The sequence below is a fragment of the Canis lupus genome, chromosome 5 (assembly GCF_011100685.1).
Source record: "Canis lupus familiaris isolate Mischka breed German Shepherd chromosome 5, alternate assembly UU_Cfam_GSD_1.0, whole genome shotgun sequence".
Lineage (NCBI taxonomy): Eukaryota > Metazoa > Chordata > Mammalia > Carnivora > Canidae > Canis > Canis lupus.
In genome coordinates this window covers 13,182,788-13,209,102 of record NC_049226.1, presented here as the reverse complement: position 1 = coordinate 13,209,102, position 26,315 = coordinate 13,182,788, and the positions used below count along the sequence as shown (strand labels likewise).

Sequence of the window (26,315 nt, the reverse complement as noted above, 5' to 3'; positions counted from 1 at the left end):
GTCCCTAGGGCCTTCGTACTGATGAGGGCACATTCAGCTTCCAGCAGTGGAAATCTTAAATCAAACTGCCTTCTGCAGAAAAGGGAAACGTGTCACCTCATGCCACAGCAAGTCGAGAAGGAGAGCAGACTCTGGACGGAGGTTTGTTTCCATTCCTCTCTGCTCCCCCTGGTGTCAGCTCTACCCTCAGGCTGGAGCCAGGCTGGCTGCCGCAGGTCCAGGCATCATGTCCTAACAGTGGCAGTGGTGGTGAGAGAAGGAGGAAGAACTGCCTCTCTCAGAGACAGGAAGCTTTTCTCAGAACTGACTCCTCACTCGTGGTCTCCATTCATGTCTCATTGGTCAGAATGGCGCCGCTTGCCCTTTCCCGAATCCCATATTGTTGGGAGGGTGGGATGACTCCTGGACCACTCAGGATCCCTTGAGAGCTGGGGCTGGGTTAGCCAGTCCTGAAGCACATGGCTGCTTGGGGGATGGAGGATACTCGAACCAAATGGGGGTTCTTTTGGGGAGGAAGAAGGGGAGAAGAGGTGCTAGGTAGGTAACTGTTGATCCCCTCACACCACTCCTCTGTCCTGCCCTTATATGTCCCATTGCAATAAAATTTCTCTTGACTGAGAGGCTAGCGTGAGGACAACCAACCAGGCAGACCAAGAGGCAAGGTGGGTGATGGCCAAACCCAGGACAAGAGAGAGGCCTGCCCACTACCCTTCCCCGACCCCAGCCCTGGCCCAAGAGTCTCATGCTCCTGGCTGCTGTTGGGAAGATGACCACGTCTAGAAGATTGCCCAGGTTGTCCCGGGAGGCTGGGCCCAAGAATAAATCTGACAAGAGCAGTGACTCACCGCCAGCTTCTCAAGAGGATGGAAAGACAGTGCTGCAGAGACAGGAGGAAACCAGCCTGGAGCAAGGGTCCTGGGGCTCCTGGTCCTGGCCTGGCTTCTGTCTTGCTCGGTGACTTTGGGCAGGAGGTGAATTCTTCCAACCTCGGTTTCGCCATTGGTAAAATAAGAGAGTTGGACTCCTTGAATTCTAGGATCCTTTGCAGTCTAAAAGGCAAGAGATTTTGAGACTCTCTGAAGGGACAGATGAGCTGGGAGACAAAGGAGAAGGTGGGACAGAAATTAGTTCACCGTATGCTTTAGATAGCCAGACGGAAGGATGGAGGGGCCGGTGGCAGCAGCGCTAACCAGCCCTCACCTCAGGTCAACGTTCGTCTAAGCTGGAAAGGGAGAGTCTATAGCATTGATCATTTCCATATGTCCTTTTGGCAAGGAAACGTGAGAGGTCCATTAATAAAGGAGCCACATGTGCGCAGGGGAAAATGAATTATGTGCGGAGGACAAGGACAGTTGTAGGCTCGCCGAGAAGCATCGAGCGCCATGCAGGTGAGCCTGGAATCAATGCAGAAGGAGCTGAGCGAGCAGAAGGTGATGGGCGGGAGGGCCTCGGGGAGGCGGCTGGCCAGTGTGGCTGAGCCGCCCTGCAGAGCTTACTCCTAGTCCCCATCGTTTAGTGTCCCCACCTGGGTGCTTTGGGACCAGGGCACAGAAAGGAGGGGTGATGGAGGTGAAAGGAAGAGGGCCCAGCACGGACAGGCCCAGGGCCTTCGGACTTCTGCCTGCGGTGATGTCTCCGAGGAGATCGGGCCATGTCGAGGTCTGTGGTGCTGCCACATGGTAGGAACTGAATAAATGTGGGAGGAAAGAAAAGAAGCAGGTGGAAGGAAGAAAAGGAGGACCCGGAGAGGGATTGGCAGAGGGAAAGAAGGAGGAAGAACCAACACTCGAGCTGGCAGTTTTGCAAGGGAACGCGGATTGGGGCCGGGAAACTCTCTTGGGCTATCTCCCCTGTAACTGCCTTTTAGAAAGAAGATCCAGAACCAGCCCCCCAACCCCACCCCAAGTCGCTGCCACAGGACACCTGGCCCAACAGGTAGCTGGGCTGCAGAGGGAATAAGCACACTTCCCAGCCTGTCTCCTGCCTTGAGCTCCCTGCTCATGCTACTCCAGGTCGCCTTGGAAGCACCTGCTTCCTGAGCTGACACCTGCCTGCACCCAGGGGGTGTGCAGTTTGCAGAGCACGTTACAAACCTGTTTACAGGGGACCGTTGTTCTCTCCAAGGCTCCACAGCGTGCTCGGGATCACTCAGCACATGAGTGAGGGCTAGGATCCAGACTCTGGGTTTAGTCCTCCCGGTTTCAAGCTCTTTTTCTGACACCTCCTGTCTCAAGATGCTTACACTCTGTCTTGAGAGCTTGAAAAAAAAAAAATTCCAACTAGATGACCTCCCCTGCCTTGGAGGGCTCAGTCTTCCAGGGCCTGGCCAGGTAGGAGGAGGCTGTAAGAAGTCATGGGGTGGGGGTGGGGGCATCGTCCGGTGGGACGGTATTGAGTTGCCAATGGTGAATGTCCTACTTCTATGAAGGAACTTGCTTTGTGATGAGGTGGCGTGTGGACTTCCAGACCCCAACATCACTGCTCCCACAGGGCCTCCCCGTAGGGCCCCTGTATGGTTTGACCCTATTTTCATTTACATTCAGTAGGTTTTTCTTGTCAGGGGCTTTATGTGTACTGCATAGTGCCACCGCCTCCTTAGATGACACACTCCCTGGAGCAGGCATCTTCTGTTTTCCTGCCCCTACCCAAAGCCACACACGTCCAGTTAACTCATTGGGTAGTGCTCTGCTGAGCCTCGGTGGGCAGATTACACCCCAAATTTAATTCAATTCTAAAAATATGTCTTGGGGGGGCCTACCACATGGCAGGTCCCAGTTAGATACTGTGCAGCATATAGAGATGACGGCCCTGTGTGCTCCTGCTCTAAGAGCTTGCAATTTAATAGGGAGATGAAAATATGAACAAACCACACTGGCTTCTTCCCGGGGCTCTGACTCCCTCCTGCATTTCTAGTTTGTTGCTTCTTCCCCTCCTACTGCCCCCTGCCCCCTGCCAAGCTTGCACCACAGTCTCCACCCCTTTGCATGTGCAGTTCCACCTCTGAAGCGTCTTTCCCCTTCCCCAGCCGCTTCCCCTCCCAGATCCAATGATGTTTCTACCAAAATCCTTCAGTGCTCAGTTCCCATGCTGGGTCCTCCAAGAAACATTTTCTTCTTCTTTTTTTTTTCTCAAGATTTTATTTATTTATTTAACAGAGAGCACAAGCAGGGAGAGCAGCAGAGGGGGAGGGAGAAGCAGGCTCCCCGCTGAGCAGGGAGGCCTGATCCCAGGACTCTGAGATCATGACCTGAGCTGAAGACAGACACTTAATTGACTGAGCCACCCAGGTGCTCCCAGAAACGTTTCCTTGATCACCAAGACAGGATCTTTCTCTTTGGACCCCGCCCCCCCAGACCTTTGCCTGTGCCCTCACTCAGTTTCACATTACCCCTGTTTGGGTCCTTTGTCCCCAAACACCCTCTCCATTCCACTGTAATCTATTGTGGGAATAGGGTCTTGCTCATCTTCAGGCTTTGAACTCACCATGTACTTCGTAAGTACCGGTCGCACTGAGTAGTACAAAGAAGTAGACTGATAGTAGGTATGTCCAGTATCATGGGCTCTTCTAGGAGGAAGTGACCTTTGGTTGAGCGTTGTAGAATGGGCAAATCCAAAGGCAGCTTCCAGGCTCCTTCCTTCTTCCCGAGATACGCAGCCCTGTGTCCTTCTTGGGGATTTCTGAGAGCTTTGGAAGTCGCTACCTACCTGGAGCAACGAGAGCAAAGGATATCCTTGAAATCATTTTGGGCCCAAAGGGACAGCTGGATGGTCCAATCCCAGAGAAGCCTTGGCCACCACTGTCTGCCTTGGGCAAGCACCTAGACCCTTGAGTGAAGCAGAGCTGGCCCAGTGAGAGGCGGTGGGCCATGGGCACCAAAAAAGAACCCTTATTCCTTTCTCTTTTCTCTCGTCCTCCTCCCGTCTTCTCTTCCTCCTTTCCCTTCCCCTCCCCCTTCCCACCCATCCCTCCCACCCTCCCTCGCTCTGGGCCTCCTGCCCACCGTCTGCCCTCTCCCAGCTGTCCTCAGCCTTGCTGTTTGATGCCGTCTATGCTGTGGTGACCGCGGTACAGGAGCTCAACCGGAGCCAGGAGATCGGCGTGAAGCCCCTGTCCTGCGGCTCGGCCCAGATCTGGCAACATGGCACGAGCCTCATGAACTACCTGCGCATGGTGAGGGGTGGCCGGGGCCCTGCAGGGGAGGGACGGGGTGCTCTGTTCAAGGCCCCGCACCCCCAAGCCTCCTCGGTGTATCACTGTCCCAGATAGAACAGCCACCTGCGGTGACCCCATTCAGTGCATGTGGGTCACAGTGTTCCCTGAGCCCTACAGCCCCACCAGGGAGGCATGGCTTAGTGCTGGCTTTCCCAGCCACATCTCCTCTGGGGGGATGGACACGGATCTCTAGCCCACCAAGAAGACACCTGGTGCAGAGTAGCTCGGGTTTTGCATTTCGGGTCAGGTCCTCCTGACTTCCTGCGGACCTGAAGGTGGGTGAGCAGCTGCCCAAAGAGGAAAGAGTCTATCTACAGCCAACAGCCTGGAGGAGGGACACGGGAGGATCTGAGTTCAGGCTTCCACCTTGGCATTGTGTTGGTTCATGCCATGGCTGCGAGGTCACTGGGTGTGGGGCATCCTTCTCCTCCCCTGGCCCCAACCAAGTGTGAATTCATCCCGGAGACATCACACTCGTGGTTATGAGATCCCGTGACTGAGAGACAGGCAGGAGGATGGACCTTGACGGCCTGCTGTCTCTCGGGCATCCTTGAACGGCACTGGTGTGGGGTGCTCGGAGCCAGGTGGGACCTGGGGCCTGTTTGGTGCTGTAAGTCGCTCTCTCTTGGACAGGTAGAATTGGAAGGTCTCACCGGCCACATTGAATTCAACAGCAAAGGCCAGAGGTCCAACTATGCCTTGAAAATCTTACAGTTCACCAGGAATGGTTTTCGGCAGGTAAGTCCGGCTCCGCCACCGTGGTGGCACATCTTTCCTCCTTGTTCCTTTCTGTGTCCCCAGCCCTCTCATCCCATTTCTCCTTGGTGCACAGGGTGGCCCCAGCTCTCAGCTATCCCCAGGAGCGACAGGCTGCGTCCTGTGCACCGCTCCTGGCATGCCCCGGCCTCCCCCGCTTCCTGCTGGTCAGTCCACTAGTGTGGGTCAAGGGACAGCTCCAGTGGAAGACCGAGAGGCAGGCCGTCATGCTCGGTAGGGCCAGGGGGGCAAGAAGGTGTCACATAAGGAGGGAATTCCCAGGCTGTGCCCACTAGTTTGGATTCCGCCCTAACCCTGGAACCAGGGTCAGACTCCAGAGAGTGTGGGGAAGGAACCAACTGGGTCCCTTTGGTGTTGGAGTGGATGGCCAGTTCTCTCCTGCCAGCTCTTTCCTGACCAGCCTGCGCCATGCCGAACACAGCCCTCCTCTCCTGTCAGCTACCTGTCTTCTCCCATCAGCTCAGGATGGCTCCATCCTCTGAAGTGCCTTTCCAACCCCCTATCTTTTCCCCCGTCTCCTCCATGAACTCTCTCTCTCTCACTCCCCCCCCCCCCATCCTCTGGCATCAGAGGAAACAGGGATTCTGAGCCATGACAGGTGCATCCCAGCAGGTCTCCCAACCTCCCTTTTGCCCAGATAATCAACCCCCTATTCTTAGGCGAGCCCTTCTCCTGCCTTAGAAGAGCCGGAGAAATAGGAAATGTGCTAATTATAGCAGGAAGCAGACACACTGGAGGGCTTCCGCTGTCAGAGTAGCTAAGCAAGGGAATGTGCCTCTCAAGGGGCTGCACAATCACCTTTCCCGGAGGTTATTAAGTTCTTTCTTCTCTTCCTCATCTTTCTCTTCCTCTTCTTCTATCATCATCATCATCATCATCATCATCATCATCATCAGAGAGCAGCTTTGTATTTCTTAAGCTCTTACCACCAGCCATTAACCATGTTGGGTGTACCATTTTCCCATCTCACTTTACAGACTGAGTGCTTTCAATTTATCTTTATTTTATTTATTTATTTTTTTTAGATTTTATTTATTTATTCCTTTATTCCATCCATCCTTTATTCATGAGAGACAGAGAGAGAGAGATGCAGAGACACAGGCAGAGGGAGAAGCAGGCTCCACGCAGGGAGCCCGATGTGGGACTCGATCCTGGAACTCCAGGATCAGGCCCTGGGCTGAAGGCAGCGCTAAACCGCTGAGCCACCTGGGCTGTCCCTATCTTTATTTTATTTTTATTTCTGTCATCTGTGCATAGAGACAGTCTTATTTCTTCCTTCCCAATCTGGATACCATTTTTTCCCTTTTCTTGCCTTGTTCAATGGCCAGAATGTCAATGTTCAATATTGATACGTTGTTTCTGATCTTAGGGGGGACACATTCAGCCTTTCGCCTTTAAACATGCTGCTAGCTGTAGGTGTTTTGTAGATGTTCTTTATCAAGCTGAGGGTGTTCCCTTCTCATTCTAACTTCCCAAGAATTTTTTTTACCATGAAGTGGGTGTTGTTGAATTTTGTCAAGTGCTTTGTCTGGGTCAACAGATATAATCATATTATTTTCCTTCTTTAGCTTGATCATATGGCGGATTACATTAATTGATTTTCAAATGTTTAACCAGCCTTACACACCTGGAATAAATCCCACTTGGACATAGTGTATAATTTTTAGACATCATTGGATTAGGTTGGCTAATATTTTGTTGAGGATTTAGCATCCAAGTTCTGAGTGAACTACTGGTCTGCAGTGGGCTTGGAGGGTTTTTTGCTTTGTTTTTTTACTCCCTTTGTCTGGTTTAGGTATCAGGGTAATACTGGCTTCACAAAATGAATTAGGAAATATTCCTTTCTCTTATTTTTTCTGGAAAAAGTTGTATATGACTGCTGTTAATTCTTCTCTAAGTGTTTGGTAAAATATTTCAGGGAAATGATCTGGGCCTGGGGATTTCTTTTTTAGGAACTTTTAAATTACAGATTCAGTTTCTTAAAATAGGACTATCCAGGTTATTTGTTTCATCTTAGTTCAGATTTGCTCATCTTAGTCAACGGTCGGTGATAGGTACTTTTTATTAATCGCTATTTTTTTAAGTGAGGAAATGAATGCTCAGGGAGGCTTTGAACAGTTAGTATTGGCAGCTGGTTTTGAACCTAACACCTCAGACTCTGAAGCTCAAGTTCTTAACTATTATGACCGACAAATCATACATCAAAATCACCTTGGTAAATTTGTTAAAAATGTAGATTTTTAGACTCTACCGTACAAAAGTCCAATGGAGTAGACCTCAGATAAGACCCAGGAACTGATGTGATCACCGAGCACTCAGGGTGACCCCAGTGAAACCCTAGGCTATGCTGACAAGGCCCTGCCACACCCACATCCCGTCACTCTGTCCCCACATCTGAGAGGCTCCACAGGGCCAAGTGGAGCTCCTTTTAGGAGGACTGTGATTATGCTAGGCCTTGAGGCCAGGTCACCCTTCTTGGGAAACAACAAGATAAAGAAGAGAGTCTAGGGTTAGGTAGGTAGCCAGAAACTCTGGGGAAGAATATCACCAGTTGATGAGCGTGTGCTCGGTCTTGAGTATGGGTATGTGTGTCAGGCACTGTGCTGGGTACAGAGGAAACAAACCTGCAAAAGGCACATTCCCTGGTGACATAGCAAAATAATCAGTGCACTTTGGGGTTATTAAGCTCAGATCATGCCCTCTGGCTCATAAATCCCTAAACAAATGAAGTCTTCAGCCTGTAGGGAAATTTCCAGGCTGACTTTTCCATGAGCCCCATTATGCTCATGGGACATAAAGTGCAGAATGTTCATTTGTGGTTTCAGTAAATACCAGTTAAGTGCCTACTATGTTCCAGACATTCTTCTAAGTTTTAAAACTTCCAGGTTTTAAAACATGGGCAAAGTGCTTCTCTGGGGCCTATATTGTAGCATGGGACAAAATATAGACAAATCCATAGCTAATATAGTGTCAGTAGTGGTAAATGTTACAGGGAAAATTAAAAAAAAAAAGGTAAGGAAATGAAGTATGTGGGGATAATAATGATGGGGAAGCAGTAGTTAGGAGAATATAATGCTCATGCCAAGCCTCAGACTTACTCCACAGAAGGCCTAGTCCCAGGTGCTGAAAAACCCCTCATTGGACCTCAGGCCTGCTTTTGGAGTGCTCCCCCGGAAAGAGCCCCCTTCCAGCCCCTTCCATCAAGCAACACCTGCAGTGGCAGAGTTGGCTGGTGGCCCTGACCCCACCCTCTGCTTGAATGACTGCTAATTTTGCTCAAAGTACCTCTTCCCCTTAACTCTTTCTCCAGCAGCCACCACTCAGGCTGGCTTTTCCCCGCTGCCAGGCTGCAGGATTGCCCCGGTCATTAAGAAACAGCATCGCCAGCCTCCAGCCCAGCCCAGCAGGGGACTCTGCTCTGGGGTGTCCTAAATGGCAGCTACTGATCCTTCCCCAGAAGCACACATTGTTGGTATAGGTAGGGCATCACAAACCTACATGTGCACAGGAATGCCCAATGGTGCTTGTTGCAGCTATATTCCCAGGCCCCATAGCTATAAATTCTGAGTCAGCAAAACTGGGTGCCTTCCAGGAATCTGCATATTTTTGACTAGCACCCAGATGGACCCCCCGTGCAGGGGGGACACAAGCTATGCCTTGACAAATAGCGCATAGAATTTCCTCTTGACCTCCCCATAGTTCACCCTCATCCTTTTGAGCCCATGAGACCATCAAAGAGGATGGTGATATTGACCTTCGGCTGCTCTAAGGAACACACATTTTTCTAAGTTTTTATTTTAATACCAGTTGGTTAACATACAATAGTTTCAGGTGTAGTTTCAGGTGTACAATACAGTGATTCAACACTTCCGTACATCACCGAGTGCTCATAATGACGAGGTGCTCCTTAATCCCCGTCACCTGTTTCATTCCTCTCCCCACCCCCTCCCCTTTGGTAACCTTCAGTTTGTTAAGAATCTGTTTCTTGGTTCGCCCCTCTCTATCTCCTTTTTTCCCCCTCTGCTCGTTTGTTTTATTTCTTAAATTCCATATTAAATACGATATGCATTAAATCACATGGTAGTTGTCTTTCTCTGATGGATTTCACTCAGCATCATCTTCTGTAGGTCCATCCTGTTATTGCAAATGGCAAGCATTCATTCTTTTTTTTATTGCTGAGTAATATTCCAGGTGTGTGAATGTGTGTGTGTGTGTGCACGCACGCGTCTACCACATCTTTATTCATTCATTAATGGATGGAAACTAAGGCTGCTTCCATATCTTGGCTATTGTAAATAATGCTGCTATAAACATGAGGGTGCATGTATCCCTTTAAATTAGCATTTTTGTGTTCTCTGGGTAAATACCAGTAGTGTGATAATTGGATCATAGGGTAGTTCTATTTTTAACTTTTTGAGGAAACTCCATACTGTTTTCCTGAATGGCTGCACCAGTTTGCTTTCCCACCAACAGCGCAAGAGGGTTCCTTTTTCTCCAGGGACACACATTCTTGATTGGATTTTTAGAGTGGATTGCAATAATCCTCTTTATTACCCATTTTTCTTCAACAAATCTGGTGACTGTCCTGCTACTTTGCTGTCTCACTCAGGTTCTGTGAATACCAGTGAATACTGTGCAAGTTATATCGTGAGCACAGATGTAGCCTTGCAGCTCTGGTCCCCAGGTCCCATCTCAATCACCAGCCGAATCTTTGCCTCTCGACAGGTGTCCTTCCCCTGATTATTACAGGATGAAGTGGTTTGGGGAGTGATAATTAATTGGACTTCTTTTCCAGGGTGGGAGGAAAGTCAGTATCTCTGCTCTAATATTCTTCCAATGCCATCCAAGGTGGTCTGGCAAGAGAAGGGGGAATGACCAGGAACAGGAAATGACATCTCTTGAGTACCTCTTGTGAATCAGACACCACATGGGCACTTCGTACAGATCACTTCTGATCTGGGGGATGGCCCTGGAAGGTGGATAGTCTCCCACATCACAAATAGGAAAGCTGGGAATCAAGGAGGATAAGGAACTTGACCCAAGTTCACTATTAGCAAGGACTTTGGGCAGAGCTAAAATTTATACTCAGGCTTGTCCAACTCCAGAGCCCATGCTCTTGGGCCTCCCGAGGCTCTTGGCTTCCACTCACTTTCCTGGAATCCCTAAACTCCCAAATCAAAACACTTTACCCAGGTCTGTTGCTTTGCTGCTACCTGTTCCCAGTGACCTGCTGGGCTGAGCTTTCTTTAGTAATGGTGTCTTCTCATTTGGATTTGGTTTTATTCTTTCTCTTCCTGTCTGGGCAAGTGGCTATTAAGAGCTGGTTTTGATTATTTAGAAAGCACCACACAGGGACCCAGTGGGTTGTAATTGGTAAAATGTCTGAACCAAATGCTGTATTCCCTGCTGGTGGCTGATTAAGGGATTATTACCATTATAAAAATAGTCTTTCAGAACTCGGGGTTATTTTTCACCATTAAAAAAATTACTGTTTTGATTCTGTTTGGAGAGGGTTTTCCATCTTGGAATTCTGTGAAGCTTCCCCTGGAGACTTTTATGGGGAAATGTTCTCTAGAGTGTCCTGTACATGACATTTCTGAACCTGGACCATCTCCCAATTGCTTATATATGGGCATAGAAGTCAATGGTGTTGCTTCTGGGTTCCCTAAGTTCTTCCTCCAGTTCCGCCCGTGTGAGCTCTCCCTTCTCCATCCCATCTTCTCCCTTCTTATTTCCCAGAAGATGGCCTGGATTGCATTGGAATAATATAATCTCCCTTCTTCATTTGGGATCAATCAGATCTGAAAGAGAAGGGAAAAAAAAGAAGCACAACATTAGAGGGCCCTTCATTTCCTTCATTTAACTTAGTCTAAATAGATCAGAGATTCTGAGCAGCCCCCAAGTGACTTTGTTAGGGCCGTAACAGGATGAGCACACCTTTTATCTGAAGATTGGAAATGGCTTAACTAGCTCTAATTAAGCCTTTGGGGGAGAAGGAGGCCTGAGGCATGGGGGCTTGACATCCCTAGCTAAAGATGCAGCTCTCACCTTTCCTGTTGGATCACTGTGCATCACAATAAGGGTACCTCAATTTTCTTTGTGTGATGAAGATGGTAACCCCTCAACGTTTGGCATTGTTAAACGCAAGGATTAATGAAATTAGATTTGCAAGGCACTCTCTTCTGCTGGCCTGTGTTTAGGTATAACGCCAGCTCTATTGACATAATGATGATAATAGTTCTCCTCCATGATGCCCCTTGCCGAGTAGCATACATAGATATTTAAAATTTCTCATCTTCTATCAGCCATACATAAAGGCTGCTCTCTCCATCTTGCAGGTAAAGAAACTGAGGCAGAGAGAGGCAAAGTAATGTGTCCACATCCACACAGCTAGTAAGTTCCAGACTTAACTGAGTCCACATCTGGCTATCTTCAAAGCCCATGCTCTTTCTACTCTGTAGCTTGGCCCTAGAATGTATTGGGGGAGACCTCCAAGGCCTCTAGTCTAATCTTCCGTCCCAATGCAAGAGTGTTTTCCATAGTGCCCCTGAGAGAAGCAGCCACCCAGCCTCTCCTTGAGCCTATACTGGGCTGGGAAGTATACTGCTTCCCAAAGGACACATGCCATATGCCCACATCTTCCAGGGAGAGGGTCAAAACCTGCCTCCTAATTCTGCCCTCTGAAGCAGCTGGAATAGCCCACTTTGTCTTTTTTTTTTTTTTTTTAACAACTCTTCATATATTTGAAAATAGTTTGATTTCTCTTCATTCATTCACTTCTTCCTGAAATTTAGCATAACACTGTTGAGCGCCTGCTCTGTGTCATGGTCCCTTCATGAGCTCACAATCTTTGGGAAAAGGCAAAAATTGCAGTCAGCACTATCGTAGTGACCCTCTGATTGTCTTTCCTTCCGCAAACAGCAGACCATAGCTGTTCTCAACGTGATATGGCCTCCAAATCTCACACCACTGATGCTTTTTAGGTTTCTAGGTCTCTATTAAGACATGAAGCCAAAATTGAGGACCACACTCCAGATGGGGCGAAACGGTATAGAGCTAAGAGCACCATCCTCACAAACACTAAATTTCCATTCCCCGAATTAGTGTGCTTACTGGAATTAGCTTTCGAATCTTTGATTCATTCAGAACTCTGGACCTTGAGATCAATTAACCGTTCCACTTGCCGCCACCCTCCCCCCTCCTAAAATGTGCAGGGTTCTTTTCACGTGAACTTTTCATATAAACCATCCCTAAGCCACCCCTCCCTTGGACCACTTATGTACTTAAGTCTGTTCCTATGGAGATGGAGAGATTTGCAGATCTGGCCAAGAGTGGGCGAGTAAAAAGCCTTGAGAACTGATGGCCATGTTTCGTTTTCCAAAGCTGATATAAACTCAGCTTTTCAAGGGGCTGGTTCTCTGGAATGACTTGAGTGTAGCTCTAACGAGGCAGGGGGATGAGCCAGATGGCTATTGTGAGTCACCCTCGCAAACCAAGAACTCAGGGGTCCCCTGTCCTCCAGAAGGTTCAGGGAATCCAGCTCCAACTTCCTGAGTTCCTGCCGGTCCCACCAGTTGCTGGGAGGACAGGCCGCCTGTCTTGAATTTCCTCTCCTGCCATCTTCTCTGAGAAGCGCACACACAAGCATGCCTGCCCCCTTTGCAGGATCATCCGGTGTTTATGATGGCAGAGTCTGCTTTGGCAGCACCCCCCGAGTAGTGCAAAGGCAGCCAGCTACATTTCTTATCATGGCTCTCTGCAGCTGGGAACACTAGGAAACCTCTTCTGTTGCTTTGATGGCAATTTTAGCAGACCTGCTGGTGGGATCCCCTCGTGTCCCCACCTCCAGACCCTTTTACCCCACTTCAAAAGCAAACAAAGAACAACAGAAAACCCTGGAAAGACCCTGTCAGAGGAGAATCTGTGCTGCCATTGCCTGCAGGTGGCATTGGGGGAACAGTGAGGAGGGGTCCCCCTCCATAGAGAGGCCCTGCCCGGCGTCTGTGCCCTTTTGCCCGGCCCCTTCATCATGAGCCTCTGTGGCAGTGCAGGTCCCATCTGCGCTAACGAGAAGAGCCATTAAGGCTCAGACAGGTTGCCAGTGGGGGAAGCTGCTCTAAGAGTGTCATGATTGCTACTGTCTAATACATTTTCAATTTGAGGAAGGAGTTTACCATAAATATGCAGATCCTTTGAAGCTGCCTTTGCGGAGCCTGGCTCAGAGCGCTGGAGCGGGGGTTTGATTGCTGGAAATCCGCAGCCTCGAGTGCCAGCTCCCTGGCTGGGGGACAGAGCTGACGAGAGGGGGCCGTCTGGGGAGGCTGCTCGGCGGGCCATTCCCCACGAGCCAGCGAGCACTTTGCCTTTGATGAGGAAATTCTGGAGCAGCAGTTCTCGGGGAGAGGATGGGGGGGGCTGCTTTGAAGGTTACTGAGAAGTCACTTATGTCTTCCTTTTAATTAAGGAGCCAGGAGAAGGGGAATTGGCATGAGGTTTGAAATAGTTGGCGTCTTCTAGAATGTCATGAATTCTTCGAGCTGGAGGAGACCCGAAGGGCTGTCGGGTCCAGCTTTCCCACCAAAGAATCAGACCCCTCGGTGGCCCTGTTTGCTCCCAGAGTGAAAGGGCAGCTCCCCAGCGAGGCCGCACATGCTGGGCCCCACTTAACCTTTGCGGGTGCCCTGCTCCCAGGCCGCTCAGCCGCTCTGCCTCTACTGACGGACGTGCTCCCTGACCGTGATCCATGAGTCCAGACCCAGCCCTCCCCCTGCCGAGAGCGGGGCCCAGCACAGGCCTGGAGGAAGGGACGTGCCATTCCAGCCCCAAGGAGCTCATCACATCCAGTAGGGACGCCAGAGCCCTGGGGACCCAGGAGTTTGTCACGAGAGCTCTCTAAAGTTCATATGACAAGCCTCTCCGGTGGCAACTAGAATTTGAAAGTGTGACCTGGACAGCCCCTGCAGTCACCATGCGTGTCCCTCCATTCCCCCAGGGCGGCACCTCTGTAGTTAATTGAGTCCCTCCTCCTGGGAGGGCATCGGGCTGTCCTGGCCACCCCTGGATGGCAGACAGCTGGCTTGGGAAGGGTGTGACCTCCAGGACCCTCTCTCCTCCGGGCTCCCCGGCCCACGTACATCTGGTTCTTTGTCCCAGAGCCCTGGCTCTTCCTGCTTATCAGCTTTGATGGGAAATTCACTGACTGTAGAAGCTGATTCACACATCAGCCGGCAAACAAATTAGAGCTACTTAAGTTTTCAGACGGGGGGCTGCTTTTGGGCAGAGGAGCGGGGTTTCAAAGTGCTGCATTTTAAATATATTTCTTATAATGTGCCCCATCACGCATCCTGCCGGAGCCCAGCCCCGGGGAAGTTTGCCAGGAGCGAGTGACTCTGCGGCGCCTCTTCAGCCAGCCCATGCCTGGGAGAGCTGGAAGAGGCTGAGCTGCTAATTTGGTCTCACGAAGCAGCCGGCGTCATCAGTTCTAGAGATGGGCACGCCACAGACCAGAGGTGTGGGCAGCGAGGGCAGGCGGGGGGCGGGGGGCCGGGGAGGGGCCCTAGCGCGCTGGTCCTCAGTGGCTCCCCTGGAACATAGGGCTGGTGGTCCTATGATATCTGCGTCACGGACTTTATAAGATTATCGTGAGAACAAAATGAAAGGCTGTTTGTAGGTGTGCGTAGAGGACTCTACTCCACGGTGCAAAGTGGAGTCCCGTCCTCGCTCCTGGAGACGTCTGTGTAATGTCCCTCTGCCTTCGTGTGCAGCGTTCCTGGAGTCTTGCTCGTAACCTGGCTCAGGGCAGAGAGAAGGACAAAGCAGGGCTGAGCCATGTGCTCGCATCGCTCCTGCTGCAAGCCCAGAGCCCTGCAGAAACGCCGCGAAGGCCGGCCCCTGCTTGAGGGACGTAAGCTTCGCCATCCAGCCTCTCTCTGCTTCAGGATGGGCTCCCCTTGGCCCTCCCCTCCTCTCTTCCTCTTCTTCTCTCCTTCCCTCACATCTGCCCTCCCTCTGCTCCTTAATGTGGCGGCATCACCTGTGCCGCCTGGCAGTGGCTCTGGGTGGGACGAAGACAAGAGCCAGAGGTGGTGGCTCCATTTCTGGGACGATCTACAGAACATCCAGGGCTTACCTAACATAGCACCGCTTGGACAAGAGCTGCGGACACCCCCAAGCTAGAAACTCCCCATCTGCCCAGACTAGAGTGAGGCCCAGCCACACACCACCTCCCTGTGGGCCTGCCTCCCCGTAGGCACAACAATGGGCCATTCTCAGCCCTTCCCTGGGAGCTCAGCATTCTACTGAGTCCTGAAACACAGGGAGCAACCAGCGTCCTTCAAGCCCAGACACTTCATTAGAACCATTAGCTCAATTGGCATCTGCCGCTCAGAGCTCAAAGTTGTGTGTTATTAGTACAACTGCTTTCCCAAGACACTTCTCCACCTGGCGAGTTTAACAAATGAAGCCAAGCGCTCTCCATGCCCCAACTGTGGCGTGTTCATTGGCAGTAATTTCCTCGGAAGATGAAAAATCTCAAGCATGCCTGGGCTCTCTGATAGATTCTCTCCTCGGCAGCTAATTTGAAAGACCTTCTACCTTCTGGAGGCATGAGAAGGACGTGCGGCTGGGTCTTCATATTTACAGGCTCTGCTGTGCACTGGGCCGGTGCCAGTTTGTGCCAGGCCAACCTGGTCATCCCCACCACCGCCCCTAGAGGTTTGGAAGAGGGTCTGTGAGATTACTGACCACACAGGTGAAAAGGAGGGAGTGATAGAGTTAAAGGCAATCATTCAACTCACAAAGTACTTCTGTGCAAAATGAGAAACAAAAAACACGAGAACAAAAGGCAGTCCGGGCACCCTCGCTGCCCTGCGCAGGGCAACTTCACTTCTGAAGGCCTGAGCTGGTGAGAGAGCCTATTAGGTCTCCGAGCGTGTCTTTGGAGGGCGGTATGTTTAATCAGAGCTGCCTGCAGCGCACTGAGCTCCGCTCCTGCCCTGGACAGTATTCATCTGTCACTGGAGTCCCAGAAAATAGCCGCTGTGGGTTTGTTCTCTTTGGAGCAGGGGTGCCGAGGGCCGGGCCAAACGCCACTTCAGATCCTGGAGGTCGGGGATTTGGGATGGAGGTCCGGGCACATCTTGGCAAAAGCCAAACATCTGAACACACGCAGAGGTGCAGCCGACTCCTCATTTTTTTGTGGATTCTGTTTTTGCAAATCCTCCCACCCTCTAAAATCTACCTGAGTGTCCCAGAAACGGTACTCACGGTGCTGCTTAGGAGGTGCACAGAAGAGTGAAAAATGGGAGTCAGCGGATGGGCAGGGTCCCAGCTGACCTGGAAAGGGCAGCATCTGCCTTCGTCCAGCCCTCAGACTGTAAACATGTGTCCTTTTTTGCGGTCTACATGGTGTCATGCCTTTCATACCGGTGTGTTTTTGCTTGGTGACTTTGATGTTTAAAATGACCCCGGACCTGAGCACTGATGTGCTGTGTCATGAACCTAAGTGCAAGAGAGCTGTGATGGGCCCTATGGACAAAAATACAGGTGTTCAGAAAACATCATTCAGGCATGAATTGCAGTCTATTGTTCGATATTAATGAATCGACAATATCTTTTATGTGAGGTGTCATGAAGCAGAAACACACAAAAAACGAGGTTGTGTGTTGATCGGTTGATGAAAAGGGTGTGTAATAGAAGCTCCTAGAAACCTGATCCTATCCCCTAGGAACAGCAGCTTGGTATCCTCTAATTCAGTATTTATGGCAAGTTTATTGAACATAATTACTGCAAATAATGAGAAATGACTGTAATGAGATTCAGCGAGGAGAGAAGACCAGGGACCAGTGTGCTTAGGAGTTGCTCACCTTGTCCTGCCATGGCCTGTTCTCTCTGCATTCACTACCCCGTACTCCGACTCTCTTCTTTTCTTATAATGTCCGTGGGCCTCATCTACTCCTTGATGCCCTGGCCTTCCTCCTGGTTCCCCTGATACAGAAGTGGAATCTAGATCCTAAATCCGAGGGCCATAAGGAATAATAAAGGTCCCGTAGAGCAGTGCTCTCATCAGATGTTTGGAGTCTTGCAAATGTATTCGCAAGAAGTAGAGTCTGTGCCTGAAGGCCTCCTAGGTCGAGGAACCCACTACCCATAGGAAGTAGAAAGCTCTCATTGTGAGAAAGGTTTGCTGTCTATTGGGCAAAATTCTTTCTTTTGTCTTTATTTCTGTTTCTTGGGTCTATCGTTCTGGTGGCTGCCTTTCCTTCTTCCTTATATAGTATGATTTCAGTCTCTTTACCTTCCTGGTCAGTCCCCTTGGAATACGCTTGTTACCTTTGTGCTTCATTTAAAGAGCAGCGCTTGAAACAACATGCGGCATCTCAGGTGTGGTCTGAGTAGAAGAGTAGTACCCTCTTCCTTCACATCAAACCAGCCATCCGTTGGCCACTGGTGTCCACCATGGACACTGCCAGTTTATTTTCATGTTAACGAAACACAGTGTCTCAGCTCCAAGACCAGGCTCTACTGGGGGAATGCCAGGCCTCTACCATAGAGAGCTATTTCATGGCAGGACGGAGAGGGCCCTTCCTCACACCCCCTTCTTGGTGGCTACCTTCATGGTGCTTTATTTTCCTGCCTGTGTAGCTGAGCTTCCAGGGCTTCTGTGTTGTCCTGCTTGGGCCTGTCTCTCCCTCACTTTGCCCCCAAGGCACTTGGAAAAATGATATCACATTATAAACACACCCAGCATTTTTAGGAATTCAGTTTAGAGCTGGTGAGGACTAGATGACACCCTTCTATAGGTGAGATAACTGAAGACTAAAACAGAAGTGACTTGCCCAAAGGAATTTCATAAGGTAATTAGGCAGATATTTATCGAGCACCCGTTATACATTATAGGCCAGGCAGTGTCCTGGGACCTGGGGCTACATAGCGGAATTTACTAATTCAATCACCAACTGTTTAAGCACTGATTCTGTGCTAGGCCTTAGGGATATGATAGGGCGCAAGACAGAGCCTCATCATTCATGAGTGTACTGTCTAGTGGGGAAGACGGGTTTGAAACAAATAATAACTGAAAGAATTATATGAGTACAAGTGTGATGTATGCTGCAAAGGAGAAGTCTAGGGCCCTCTGCGTGAGTCATTGTGATGGGGACTTAACTGAGTCAGAGGGGGTGGGCATCCCCCACGTGGTGGGGGAGTGTGTCCCACCCAAGCAAGGGCCTCCCAGAGCTGGTGGTCTGGTGTGCAACTCTGAGACCAGAGTTGGTGGATGGTCAAGCCAGATTGGGAAGCTGGAATTCCTGAAGCTTTCTTTACTTTTTCCACTTTTCCCCACTGTTCTCTTCTTCAAACTTTATTTAAATATCCTCTTCTGGTGCAGTCAGTTAAGCATCTAACTCTTGGTTTCGGCTCAGGTCGTCATCTCGAGGCTCTGGGATTGAGCCCCACATCGTGCTCCGTGCTCAGTGTGGAGTCTGCTTGAGATTCTCTCTTCCTCACTCCTTCTGACTCTCCTGCTCATGCTTTCTCTAAAATCAATACATAAGTCTTTAAAATAAATAAGCAAATAAGTAAATAAATAAATATTTCCTAAGTACAGAAGTCACAATCAAAGACGGGGAAAAGCAGAGGCTGACTTCAGGGATGTGGACTCTCAGACAAGAACCTGGTGACAAATACCAATGGATGAAGAATTACAATCTGCATGTGTACTAGGCATTTACACATCCATAGCCCAGGAGAATTAATATCTTGGGGGTGGTATACCTGCCTGGATTTGAATTGCACTCACTGTGGAACTTTGTGCTAGAAGCTTACCCTTCTTGAGTCTCAGTTTTCAAGTCTGTCAAATGGGGATGATAGTGGTACCTCCCTAGTAGGGGAGGTAGGAAGATTAACTAAGGTGATGAGCATAAAGCATTTAGTCCAGTGTCATGCAGTAAATGTTCAAAAGTGTTAGCTTGTATAATTTTCTTATAGTTAGTCCTCAAGTTCTATGTGATGAGGACTAGGAACTTATTGAGGCCAAAAAATGTATTTATTGAGCATCAACTGTGTTCCAGGAGCTCTGTGAGGGGCTGATTATAGTGAACAGACAAGGTGTCCACATCTCTTGCACCAGCAGACACTTTGATACTTTTGAAGCATGACTTGCACATGGTTGCAATTCCAGACACACACTGACACCTGCCTCTACATAATTGAAACCAAAACTTCTGAAACAGTGGTCACCTGGCCATGTGCAGTCCACCCTGACCTAGTCTGGATTTAGGTTTCAGTTTTAGTGTATAGGTATTCACCTACTAAATTGATTTCAGAACCCACTAATGGGGAGCAGCCACAATTGAACCAAAACATTGCCTTAGACCAACTGGGTTGTGGCTTAATAAGCCCCGGCAGAGACGTTCCTTTGATAGGAGGTCTTCCCAGTTTTTCCAGGACTTGTTTCTGATCTCTTATTTTTGCCATTGTTGTTGTTTGATCCTGAATTTTCACAGCATTCTGCATGTAAGCATATATTTTGTTAGAAGAATATGTTGGCAAAGAGAAAGATCTTCAGCAATGCTCTGTGTTCCCCGGATCACCCCCTCAGGCACTCAACTGAGTCCTTACTCGTGACCAGTCTCCCATGTAAAATAAACTTTTATGATTGGAGATATTAGGTTTAAATTCAATAAATGTTTATCTCCTTCATGCCAGGGGTGTTTACTGTAGGAGCTTACGTTCCATACCTTTTAACTGACCTTCAGTCAAGTACAGCCCTGTACTGTAGAGTCTGAAACTATAACTCAATTTCCATTAATTCCGAAGGTCCCTAGTCATAAGTGCCTCACACCTGTCTTTTTTTTTTTTTTTTCTGCCAGTAGGTCAAACTCAGTTCTGTGCACGCAAGAAGATGCTAATATATTATCATATGCATCCTTCTTAATGAGAATTTCAACTTCAAACCCTGACCCCTGAGGTCAAAAATAATGAATCACTGGTTATGGTGTGTTCAACTTTGGATGGTCCCAGAGAACAAGGATCTGGAACTTAAAAAAAAAGAGCTTGCATTTGGATAGGTCTTTAAACTTTTGTCACATCTGTGATTGCCTCAGATCATCCCAGTCAGTAGAGAAGGGAAGGAAGACCACCCTTATATTATAGTAGCAAAATTGACCTCCCAAGGCACACGGCAAGGGCACGATGGAACTTGACATCAGATCTCCTGACTTTTGGTCAACTGCATTTCCACCAGACAGACAATATGGGACTATTGTCTTCCCTTCCCATGGCTCCTTTGGGCTCATCAGAAGCCATCATAACATGATCTCAGTTGATTATTATCAACAGCAGTGCTGTGCTATGGGTAAGTGGGTTCATTTATTTCCATTTTATAGATGAGAAAGATTTAGGGCAGTTAAGCGACTTGCCCAAATCACACAGCAGAAGAGGAAAGACATTGTATCTTCTGGTGAACCCCCCAACCCCGCATCCCCTTGTGTCAGGCCTCTAAGCAACCTCCTTGCACCTTGGCTTGGATCGCTTTTGTGGGGTCTTTTAGGAGACTCTCTTCACATTTGTATTCTCCAAAGAACAAGTTTATAGTAATCATAGAGGTATGTGGGAAGGCCCAAGCCCTAAGATCAAGATAGCCTACACCTGCTCCAACAGTATAATAGCAAGTAGAACATGGATTCAAACCCAAGTTTAACCTAGAAAATATCACAGCAAGTTGCCCGAGATCTCTGAGTCTCAATTTCTTTTATTCTTTCATTAATTTGTTCAATCATTCAATAATAACTTGTATAAAGTACCTATATTAAGCATTATTACCATTGTCTGAAGTGTCTACATCTCTCAGGTGGGAAAAATAACAGGGTTGTTACGCAGAATCAGGGAAATTTATGTAAGCAAACCAATGGCTGAGTGCCCAGCTTGCAAAGGTGATCAATAAATGTTTGCAAACTCTGGCTCTGGAGCAGAAGGGCTTGCCTGGCCTTGGAGTGATGTCAGCTTCTCTAGAAGCTAGGTCCCAGCCGCGCCGAGTACAAAGAACAATCATCTAAATGTACATAAAATATTAAATGTTACAGAGTGCACACCCACAGATACAGGCAAGGATGTGAGGAAATCCCTCAGGGCTTTAAAAATAAATCTCTTTTTACCTACTTGGGAGAAAACAAATGGGCAGAATGACAGCCCTGAGTGACTCCACGCAGGACTAAGAGGAGCAGGACTAAGAGGGCTATGAGGGAGGGGCACAAGTGGCTGCTCCGGGCAGGACAGATGTCCTCAGGGGACAGCAGAGGGCTCTTCCTTGGTGGCATAGCGAGAAAGACAAGCGGCGAGCAACAGTCTTGTTGCTGAGTGTGTAATTATAGCCTGAGACAAACGTGCTGAAAGGGTTTGCGGAGAAGTTTGACTTTGGGAGAAAAAGGGAAAGCCTCCTAGAAGCAGTGACTTTTGAAATGTAGCCTGAAAGCATTAGCTGGGATGACCTAGACGAGGGTTTAGAAAGCTTCTGTAAAGATCCAGATGGTAAATAGTCAGACTTTGCAGCTCTATCCTTGTAGATGAATATAGTCCTGGATAGTCCGTAAGTGAACAGGTGTGGCTGTGTTCTAATACAACTTTCTTTCCTGAAATAGACCACCTCTGAAGAGCTGAAAGAAGGCTGGGGAGGAGTGTGGGTATGCAGCAAGGAAAGTTCCAGAGGGGGAATGACATGCACGCAGACCCTGGCAAGAAGGGACTTGTTGCGCTTGAGTGTGGAGACGTGACTGGCGCACAGATAAAGCTGGAGAATATAGTGAGATGGGCCTGCGGCGTGTGTAGAGGCCCACCCTATGGGGCCTGGTAGGCCATGTAAAGGATCTCTGTCCTTAAACCCAAATGGGAAGAAGGGAAGGGTTTTAAGCAGGGTCTGGGTGATCATATTTGAGATTTTGTAGAGATGACTGCCGGCTGCTGGGTGGCGAGCGGAACAGAGGGCTGGAGTGTAACCTGGCCCAGGGGAGGCTCGGTGGAAACGAGGACTTGAGTAGAGGTGAGGGAAGGGGAGACTTGGGGAAGCTCAATGACCACAGTGGCCACAGTGCCGGATGCTAACGTGGGACTCCAGACTCCACGTGACACGCCGCCAGCTCTTACAGGAAGCAGCAGGGGAGCCCTGGGGTCCTGGCCCTGAACAAGCGCTCCCTGTGGCCTCTTGCTGAGGGCGTGACCAGCTTGCTTACACTGACCCACGATCACACACAGACTAAATGCAGGTCTCAGAACACACCTTCACTTGGACAGCAGTGGCCTTTCCAAAGGACTCTGGGTCGTCTGTATCGATGCCACAGAATCCATTCACCAGAGCCCCCACATGCCATCTGGCCTTATCTGTGCTCTCCTTACAGCCATTCTTTCGAGCTCGGTCACTTGGTTGCTCGCCCAGGGGTTAAACACAGATATCCTGACTGCGGTACCGAGTGACGGTTCACAAGGAGAAGAGACACTCTGAGAAGTAGATGCATTAACTTATCAAAGCGCAGAAGTGAAGGCAAGTGGGCATCCACATTTCAGTAAGCCAGAGCAGCATTATATCACAGCACAGTGTAATAACTGCCTTCATAACGGTGACACCGTATTAAGGTCAAGACTCTCACTCTGTTTAAGAGGACAGTGGAAAGTGTAAATCTCTTTGGAAGAATTTTTTGGGAACAATGCTTTCAAATAAATAATTAACTCTCCAGATTTTTAGTGCTTAAGGAGCAAGATTATTATTAATTCATATGGTCACACATTAACATAAATCCTGTGTCCTTTAGGAATGTTGGATGAATGATACTTTCTGCGCAAACACATCCCGTATCATTTATGTACAGAGATGTTCATATCTGACTAAGCACTCTGATCACGAGACGTTTCTCCTAGGGGCATCAGGATCGGTTGTGAGAAGAGGTACACATTCATTTTAAATATTATGATCTCAGTGAAGGGGCACGTTGACCTTGTCTTGAATCCTGTTTTTTCCACTTACCAGCTCTGTGACTTGGGTTGATTATGAGCGTATGTGGACTTCACTTTGTATGCATACCCTTCGAGCGTCCGGCACAGAGACTGTGCGGGCAGGTGGGTGCTGATGGCCTGCTGGAGCCAGCTTGCCCCAGCCAGTGAGGGCCACTATACACATCCTCCCCGACTCTGTTCAGTGGCATCACATCAGTAGCCTGCAATCAACCTGGGCGGGTATGTTTACACCATGGACATTGGCAAACACTATAAATCAGAGCCTTTTTTTCCTGCAAAGCCAGTTTTTAAACATTTCCTGGCTCATCATCTAATCAACTTACCCAGGGTCACACAGCTCCATCAGCAGAGAAGCCACACTAAACTCGGCTCCTCCCACTCTGGGGCCACAGCATTCACGGTGCAGATGGCACAAAGGTCAAGGGCCAGTAGAGGCTGGAATCCAACTTGCCCAGCTGTGCACCTGCATGGCCACATCAGCCAGGGGGAAGGTGCCTTTTTCTTACCTGCATTAAGGTGCGGTAGAGGCTCTAACAAGTGTCGTCCAAGTCCACGGACATGATGCAAAGGCAGAGCAAGTGGGAGAAACAGAAAGTACAGAGAGAGGGCCATGGAAAGACATCATTTGCACATAATCAGGCGGGCACATGTGGGCATGTGGAAAGAGGCTGACAAAACAGCTGTTCCTGCAGGAGGTTCGGGGGGCAGGTGTCAGCGGGGTGGAGCAAGGGAATCTGGCTGGAGGCAGAGCCACAGATTGTCAGCGATGAGAGCTGCGTCTCCTGCCCACCCCTGGCATGTGTGTGGCATGGAAGGTGCCCAGTGGGTGGGGCAATTAGCCTGTATCCCAGGGCTCCTGGCTCTGTCTCTCGCTTTCCCTCCCACCGCCTTTCTGCAATTAGATTGCGCTGGGTGATAGCTGCCAAGCCGCTTTGTTGCATCTGATGAGTTTATTAATTTCTTGGGGGCTAATGGGAGGGTGGGTGGGAGATTCATTTCCTGACTAGAGCTGAGGGGCTGATTAGTCTTTTTGCTGTGTCCCCAGAGGTGGAGGGTGGGGGTGGGGCGCCTGGCTCAGGCCGTCAGTTCTGGCTCTGGGTAAATCATTTCTCTCCCTGGCTTTCGTGGGAGCCTATCTGATGGCTTGAGTTAAGATCAGGGGGGCTGGGGCTGGGGCAGGTGGTTAGTGAAGATTAGGCCCCCTGAGAACAGCAGAGGTGGGAAAGTAGGTAGGGGTGGGGAGAGCTGAGGTCTTATTGGCCCTTTCGGTGTTGAGTTCACATTTTAGGTGACAGGTAGGACTCTAAAGAAGTTCAGTCCTTGTCTCAGACGTGCAGATGCTGACGTCCAGCCTAATTGTTCTTGATGTCCTTCTGTCCAAATCTGGCCCTTCCCATCCTAAGAGGCCACTGGGAGCTAACTCTAGCCATTTTGAAGACAGGGAAAGGAGCCTTCAAGAGAACAGTCATTTCATTTGACTCTGTGGAATCTCAAAACCCAGGAGAGAGCTGCTCTGTCCTGGGTTTTTGCTGGATGGCTGAAGCTCCTCTGCTTCACCAGGCCTGCTTTCATGGAACACATGTTGGCATCCCCACCCAAGAGACAGCAGCAGAGACAGGAAAGTCTCGCTTTGAGGAGTCACACAGCTCTGGGCTCAAGCCCGGGCACCACTACTAGAGAGGTGACCTTAGGCAAGCTGCTAAATCTGTCTGAGCCTTGGTTTCCTCATAAACCAGAACGCTGGCACTCTCTGCAAAGTTGGGGGGAGAGTTCAAAGAGTTGATAGAACACATCGAGCACAGCAGGTGTCCAGCCACTACCGTTCCCCTTTCATTTTGGAAACCTAGCAGCTCCTCCCTCGTCCTCCCCACCCATCTCCCCTGCAGAGAGGGGCAGAGGGGGAGCTCCAGCTGGTCCCTTTGAGAGGCAGGAGGTGCTCCAGAGAGCCAGAGGAGGCTCACTTGCCTTCTGCCCACACTCCATCAGCAGCAGCAATCTGCTGATATGAAATGCTGGCTCCCCTTGCTTCCAAGTACCAGCCCCCAAGCAAGATGCTGGGGTGTGAGCAGAAACCGGCCAGCCCCACGCAGGCTAGTGGGGAAGACAGGCAAACGAAAATGTGCGGTAGGACGTTGGAAGAGCCAGACAGGATGGCCATGAAAGCTTGCTTGGAAAGATACATCTGGGACTAAATCTCAGGCCTCTCAGCCGATGGGTGAGGTGACCCTAGGACAAGGTGGAGGGACTCTTATCTCAGCATCAGTTTAATCTGTCAAATGGGGCCTCCCATGTGGATCTGCTCAAAACTCTGGTTGTAAACTAGAAACGAATGTGCGTAGATCCAGGACCCTTCTGCCCTTGCAGAAGTAGAAAAGGCTGCCCACCCCTCTCCCAAGTGGCATCCTCCTAGAGGCAGTGGAGGGGAGTTTTGGGTCATCTCCCCTTGGGGTGATGAAAGCCTCACCTGTGAGACCATCAGACCTAGCTTGGCATCAAGACCATGATGTCAGAGAGATGGTTACTGCTCCTCAAGACCCCCAGCCCTCTGGCCCTACGGTGTGGGGGTTGGGCCCAAGGGTGAGATATGTCTTCATTGTTGTTTGATTTTCCACAGGAGGAACCCAGAGCCCAGCTCTGGTGAGTACAGAGCCACGTGGCATCCACGGAACTTGTGAGGGTTTTCCAGGGAAGCTGCCGCTGGGTGCACACAGGTGAATGTGTGCATTTCATTGGGTTTCCAGCCAGCTGTCAGCCATATCTCCTGGTTGCCCACCCCCAACACTCAGCAACACAAATGATTTGCCAGGGGTTCCAGCTAGTAGAAATATATTGGTATGACACACACACACGTATTTATGAAAAGGGTTCCTTTGAGAACACAAACCATCTAAAAACCCAATAATGTTGAGGAGAGGTGTAGGCGACTTTCTAGAATGGAGAACTGAGTCAGTTGTGCATTTGTTCCCCCCTTGAAGTGAAGGCAGTGGGGAAGAGGAAGGAAAATAGTGGCAGGTTAAATACATTGTCGCAATGACCCAGTGACGTTTCTGTTATTATTCTCCTCTTAGGGATGAGGAGACACGCTCAGAGAGGGTGGGGAACTTTTCGGAGGTTACGCCTTTGAGATCAGTGCTCCTGGGCCTGGCTGAATAATCTAGCGTCAGACTGATGCATCCAGGATCTTGATTGGCTCGAGAAGAAGGCAGGGCAAACATTACCAACCCCACTGATAGATGGGGAAACTGAGACTCAGAGATATTTAAGTAACGTGCCTAGGTTCTCACGGCTAGCAAGCGAATCAACCGGGACGAGAACCCGGGTCTTC

The 26,315-nt window shown here is 49.6% G+C and overlaps 1 protein-coding gene across 7 annotated transcripts in view; it reads left to right on the top strand.

The window, feature by feature from the left end:
• The window catches only part of GRIK4 (glutamate ionotropic receptor kainate type subunit 4), a 422,971-nt gene that overhangs the window by 315,809 nt on the left and 80,847 nt on the right, over positions 1–26,315 (top strand). For all 7 annotated transcript variants that reach the window (XM_038535885.1, XM_038535878.1, XM_038535883.1 and 4 more), the window contains 2 exons: positions 4,019–4,171; positions 4,847–4,951. In XM_038535885.1, coding sequence (XP_038391813.1) covers positions 4,019–4,171; positions 4,847–4,951 — 258 coding nt within the window. The remainder of the gene's footprint in view (positions 1–4,018; positions 4,172–4,846; positions 4,952–26,315) is intronic.